We start from the raw sequence: 6,305 nt of genomic DNA, 5'->3' as shown, positions 1-6,305 counted from the left end.
TGATGAGCAGCAGAACTTCTTCGCTCAGATTAAGGGTTACAAGAGGTGTATCCTGTTCCCTCCCGATCAGTTTGAATGCCTCTACCCTTATCCTGTGCATCATCCGTGCGACAGACAGAGCCAGGTGAGAGTAGCAGGTCTGTTCTCTGCTCCGTGCCAAAAAAGGGCATTTGTGAAGATGCTAGATGGGAGGAAGCTGTGCTGGAATTAAAGCTGCATACCACTTGCTGAGCTTCTGCAAAACCTGTGTTCAGATCTGTTAACCGGTGAATGCATTGAGAACAGATGGAAGGACTGGAGGTGTTTCTGTTTGTGTCTGGTCTTGACTTGCAAGTGCTCGGGCTATAAACATCTCCTTACTGATAGCATGGCTGGGCTGCAGTTGCTGCCTCTCTGTTCTGTTTCATTGATCATTTGGTCAACACAGATTTGCTCAGAGACAAACTGCAGGACTCCTGTCTAAGTTGGTGGTACTTTGGGGGTACTGCAGGAGCTCACAATGGAGTTAAGACACGAATGGGAATGTAAAAGCCTTATAGGAAAGATCAGGAGGATTTGATACTGAGAGCCAGTGAGGATTGTCATTGCAGGAAGTTCTTCTGAGTTTCTTAATGTTTTCTTCCATTAGGTGGACTTTGACAATCCTGACTATGAGAAGTTTCCGAACTTCCGGAGCGTGGTTGGCTATGAGACGGTGGTGGGTCCGGGGGATGTGCTTTACATACCGATGTACTGGTAAGAAGGATGGCATGACAGCACAGTGACCAGCAAACAGAGGTTTAAAAGGTCTTCTGCTTAAAGTGTTGGGTTGGCTCTTAAGAGAATTATGTTTTGACTTTCCAGCAAGTATGATATTTTCTGTGAGATCTTGGGCCAGTCTGCTTCTACTTCCTATCTGTTGGATGGGAGTGGTAATTCTCCCTGACACTACATTATTGTGTGAGTACTCCACTAACGTGAGTGGGAAAAGGATCTGTATTTAAATAAGGAGAGCTTTCCAGAAGTTCTGAGGTCTTGATGATGGAGTTATAGGGCAAGGGTTTTCTAGTGCAGTCTGAACGCATCCATCCAAGGTGTTTCACTTTAAGCTACAGCAATCGTTTCTTTTCTTTTTTGTGTGGCTTCCATGCAGGTGGCACCACATTGAGTCTCTCCTGAATGGGGGGATTACCATCACTGTGAACTTCTGGTACAAGGTGAGTACAAGCATCTTCCTGCACAGTTTGGACAGCTGTATCCCAGAGGACTTTTTCAGGTAGATGTGTATTAGCATATGTTGTCCATATGAGAACTTCATTGCACCAAATGCTTTCCTTTACTACCTTTTCCCTTTCGAGTGGTGTATGAAGAACTGGGTAGCTGGGAGAAGGTGGAATGATCTGCCAATTCAGGAAGCATGTAATGCACTATTTTTGATATTTCAGGGTGCCCCAACCCCAAAGAGAATTGAATATCCATTAAAGGCTCATCAGAAAGTGGCGATAATGAGGAACATTGAGAAAATGTTGGGAGAAGCCTTAGGAAATCCACAAGAGGTACAAAAAAGAACCATATAGTCACTGCTGTTGAAATCATTATGGTTTAATGCAAAACTCGAGATGCCAACTATTTGGCTCTGCAGGTGTCACAGTGAGGGTAGGAGAAAGCAGGGTTGCTCTGTTGCTGTGAATGGTTCTTCCTGCTGTCTTCAGAAGGTCCTTTGGCTACAAAAAGGCAAGCTCTTTAAATTATAATTCTAGAGAGGACCACTACAAACAATGGAGTAATTGTCCTTGTATGTGGGGGAAGGTGTACCTTGGCTTTGAGCACTGCTAGAAAAGTGTTGCTCCCAAACTCTCCGTGCAGCAAATAATACCCAGTGTTTGCTAAAAAAAAAAATGAAGCTGTTCTACCTGTTGAATCCAAATCTCTTAAATAAGAGAAATCTTTCCTATTAAGTTGTGCACTTCCCCCTTAACGCATGTCTGTTATCTCTGAATTCTTTGCAATTTTAACCAACTAGTATTTCAAAAAAACAGATTGAAATACTAAGAATATGCTTTCGAAGATCTCCTCCTGATCTGAAAGTGGAAATACTGGATACAAATAGAAATGTTTTCATGGTCTGTAACCCTTACCACTCTGCAGGAACTCCTCTTTAACACACTCATGTGAGATCATGCCTCTCCCCTGAGATGATCTTACTGCTGAACTTCCCTCAGTGATCAGGCAGTGCTGAGAAATGGGAGCGGTCTTGACTGAAAACAAAACCTTAGCAAAATCATCAGTCCTAATCTTCCTTCCAAGTGACCCCAAGGACCAGAGAGGATTCAATGAGTAAGAATGTTCCTTCATTGCCCTGCAAAAAGCAACCCCTGATGACCGTTGGCTCCTTTAAATAGCATCTACTGAGAAATTGCAAATCTAGGGTGGGAAGTGAAAAAGTTTCAAACAAATACCATGGATGCAATGTTTTGGTGACAGCTAAAGTTGGGTGTTGGCAGAGAGCCCTGCAATTTTGGTAGGGTATTTGAGGATGTGCTCAAGGGTGCCCCAGTCTTTTATCAAGAAAATACTTTGGAACTGATTCGGTGTATGTTAGGCTCAGTCTGTGTGCTGAGATCCTCTGCCCCGGGCCACTCGGCTCATGAGGTGTTGTGATGCGGAGGGAGCAGGCTCTGCAGCTGTCATTTCTGTGTAACTGTCCCAGCTAATGATCTGGTTTTGCTTTGAACAGGTGGGTCCCTTGTTGAATATGATGATTAAGGGACGGTATGACTAACGCCTGGCTGCCCCGGTGACTGATGTTGGAGCTGCTTTGTTCACAAGCAATGGAAGATACTGAGCGCTAGTATTGCACGCAGCACTTAACAGACTGATGGGTTTCCTGGCCCATCCCTGCCCCACTACAATAAAGGGGGCTACTGGAACTGCAAAACCGTTAGTACCCCATTCATCCTCCACTCTCGTCTAACTGAACCTCCCAAGAAAGAGTCTGCACTTATTGGAAGCTGGATTCATGCTCACTAACTTGTTTTTTCTCCCTCTGCCCTGTTTGCCACAACAAGGAGCATGGCTTCTGGCACTCGGATGTGTTGCTTCAGGATTTTCAGGCATTTGAAGAAGAGCTTGGAGGAGAACCAGGAGTGATCTTGTTTCCTCAGCCTTGTGGGGTTTGGGCCTCCTGGCTGGGTTTATGTGTTGGTGCCTGCAGTGGATGTAAGATGGGAAGTGATAGGTTTTGTAGTCCTCTGTTGTTAGAGGACCTGTCCATGCTCAACTCTAGCACCTTTTTGTATAACAGAAACGATCGTGTGAGATGGCCTGTGTGTGATGAGCAACTGGACAAATGATTCGGTTTCTTCAGCTTAAGACATCTATGCTTTGGACTTAGTACAAGGTAGAGATCAGAGTGAATTCATCTAGTGTGTGAGCGCCAAATCCTGTGCTCTCCAAATAACATCTGTGTTGTAGGAGTCTAGATAAACTGCCTTTCTGACAGCTTTCTCTGGGGAGTGAAGGCTTCTCTCCCGCTCCTCTGAAGCTGCAGTGTGGTTAGAAGGGGATGTAGAATTATGAAGGGAGATACATAAATGCCAGGGTACTCCAAGTCTTGAATGATTAAGCCACATTTTTAAATTAAATTCCCCAGGGGTGCTGAGCTAGACTGTCAAAACGCAGTGTCAGATAGGTACAGAGCCTCCCTTCTCCCAACCAAGGGTGTTGGCTCCTCAGACTAACATGGGAAAGTGCCCTTTTTACTGAAACTGCAAGAACTCTGGTGTGTGTGGCTGCACACGGGTGCACATGTTTGTGTGATGTTGCGTGGCTCCTGTCCATCAGTTAAATCCATGCCAGTGTGTGGTTCCCTTCCTTGTACAGTCACATGAAAGAGGTCAGGGCTTTCTGTTTAAATGTGGTTAAGTTTATCTTGATCCTTTTTTTTGTGCTGGGACTTGATATAGCAAGCTGGGAAGTGACAAGACCAGGGCATTGAAACAAAAAAAGCCTCTCTTAAAGAGTCCTCAGCTATCACTCTGAAAAATCATTTTGCTTTCCTCCTCCTCCTCTTCCATGCAAAAGCCTTAGGCTCATATGGAGGCTGGCTTTTTATTCCCTGAGGTGTGGTGCACTGCTGTCCCTGGACTGGGGGGTGGTGCAAAGGTCTTGTATATTTGATGCGGTTGTCATGGGTCTCAAGAGCTAGAGGTGGGAGAAACAGTTTCATAGTCCATATATCTAATCCCAGGAATAGTGGGAAATTTGTTCTGTTGAGACTTCCTAGTGTTTTCCCCCTTGTTCTTTGGGGCTTGTTCTGACACGGGATTCTGGTATATGTGTTGAGAATGTGCTGCTCAAGAAGCACTCAAGTCTTTGGCCTCGGGCCCCATCTTTTGCTGGGACAGCTCACGTACCACTTGCTGTGAGCTGGTCTTGCACAAAGGTGAAAGGCTTCTCGAGCAGGAGGTCCTAGGGACTAGTTTTCTAGCTGCTTTACAAGTCAGAATAAATGAAGTGTAATTGGCAGCTGCAGGGTCCTCGTTTAAGAAATACGTCCGTGTCACTGAGTAGTCTGACTGCCATGTTACTTGTTGCAGACTCTCCAGAGCTGTGGTTAGATCCAGACGAAGGTCACTCAGCTGGATACTTCTCAGTGCTCAGCCTTTGGGCAGGTGGGGAAGAAGGCTAAGCTGCTGCTTGCCCAAAAGCAAGGGCGTCCCAGGAATCCTGGGCACATGCCCTTGGTTGAAAGATGCTCAAGTGAAATCCCATCTCTGTGCTATTTATTCAGCACATGGTAGTCCCCAGTACTACTTGTTAGGCACCATCAACTCTTGAAGCTCAGGGTGGGAGTTCATATCCCATGTGGAGAGAGAATGGTACTTACAGAACTTTAGGATCCTTTTTTTTTCTTTATTTGCCAAAGGTCTAACTTTTAAAGTGTCTGAACAGGTTTTGCTGCACTTGACTTCGTGAAAGCTCATTTACAATGCACTGATGGACTGACTCCCCCCCCTTCCCTTTTCACCTTGTGCTTTCAATGCCCCTTGCCATGGTATTGGGAAGCTGTGTGTGTTCTCTGCTCGGGGTGTGTGTGCAGGGGGTGGGGTGTGACAAACACACGGTACCTTCTGAAGTGTAGTTCTTAAATACAACCGATGTTGAACAACAGAACTGTGTGGCTTTTGTTTTGTAAGTGAGCTGCGTAAGGAGATGTGCGTATAAAGCTACCTTCCAGACTTTCTAATAACTCTGCTCTTCACCAGTGAAAGCTGCTGGTCTCCAGAACTGCCTCAGAACAGCAGTACTGGCTGCATTACCGTGTGTCTTTGTCTTTCCCCATACTACCTCTGTAAGCCTGAGAGGAAAGCTGGGAATAAAATGGTATCCTTGAACACTCTCAACACGTGTTGGTGGGGAGGGAACAAATTCCCCTCCCTGCTGACCTGAATGATGTCACTGTGCTGATGTCACTGATGGGATGACAGAGCTAACTACACTATTGGGTTTAATGAGTTCTGTCAGTTGTTTATCCTTTGGGTTATCTTGTCCTCCATTTGGGCCCTTATCCAATTCATATTTTGGTCAAGATTTGGGGGGAGACTGCCTCTGTGTACCTCTGCTGTATGTTAGCAGCCTTGGGTGGTGGAGTCCCCTCTACCTAATAACAGGTTGTTTTATGGTAATACTAACTCTACAGCAATCTTGTCATATAACCATCAGTGAAATGTTGGCTAAATCCAAACAAATTTCTAATGTGTAACAAAATGGGGTAGAGTTGAATAGAGATTAGGGATGTTGGGGGTGGTGGAGGGAGAGACAGTCTGGGCCTGAGGTTACCACAACTGGCCTTCCCTCCTCAGGCTCTTGGGGGACAGGGTGAATATGGAGGGAGTGGGAAATTTGTTGCAAGCAGGGGACCTTACAGCAGCTCTTACCAACGAGCAAGCCAACCTTGAACACAGCCAACTGCTCTTTAAAGTCCTAGAATGGGAACAGTGCGCTCAGGGTCTTGACAATCTCTCGGCAGGCCTCTGTGTTGGCACATGGTCAACCTGTGCTGTTGTCCCAGCCCTGGAAGCAAAGCAGCAACTGCAACAAGGAGTGCTGCCTTTGCATGTGTTTTTTATTTCGAAGGGCTTTTCTCTAAGTCTCCCTTCTGCCGTGTGTGTGTGTAGACCTTCCTTGCACTCTGCTTGGTTTATGCTCTTCACCTTCTCTTCCTGTTTTGGAGAGGGCACCTCTCCCATTGGTGTCCTGGGAAGCCCTGAAATCACTGTCTTCCCTGAGTGCTTTTCTGCACTGGTGCTGCCTAGAAGGGTGGG

At 46.0% G+C, this 6,305-nt stretch overlaps 1 protein-coding gene across 1 annotated transcript in view; it reads left to right on the top strand.

The window, feature by feature from the left end:
- The window catches only part of HIF1AN (hypoxia inducible factor 1 subunit alpha inhibitor), a 9,959-nt gene extending 4,808 nt beyond the window's left edge, over positions 1 to 5,151 (top strand). The window contains exons 6-10 of the mRNA XM_035897404.1: positions 1 to 124; positions 629 to 735; positions 1,133 to 1,196; positions 1,425 to 1,535; positions 2,717 to 5,151. The exon at positions 1 to 124 is cut by the window's left edge and continues 6 nt beyond it. Of these exons, the coding sequence (XP_035753297.1) occupies positions 1 to 124; positions 629 to 735; positions 1,133 to 1,196; positions 1,425 to 1,535; positions 2,717 to 2,761 (451 nt within the window). The 3' untranslated portion in view covers positions 2,762 to 5,151. The remainder of the gene's footprint in view (positions 125 to 628; positions 736 to 1,132; positions 1,197 to 1,424; positions 1,536 to 2,716) is intronic.
- The last annotated feature ends 1,154 nt before the right edge of the window (positions 5,152 to 6,305 follow it).

The sequence above is a fragment of the Egretta garzetta genome, unplaced genomic scaffold, assembly GCF_000687185.1.
Source record: "Egretta garzetta isolate BGI_Z169 unplaced genomic scaffold, ASM68718v1 scaffold56, whole genome shotgun sequence".
NCBI lineage: Eukaryota > Metazoa > Chordata > Aves > Pelecaniformes > Ardeidae > Egretta > Egretta garzetta.
Note: the sequence above shows the minus strand (reverse complement) of the source record. Positions and strands in the feature narration are given on the sequence as shown.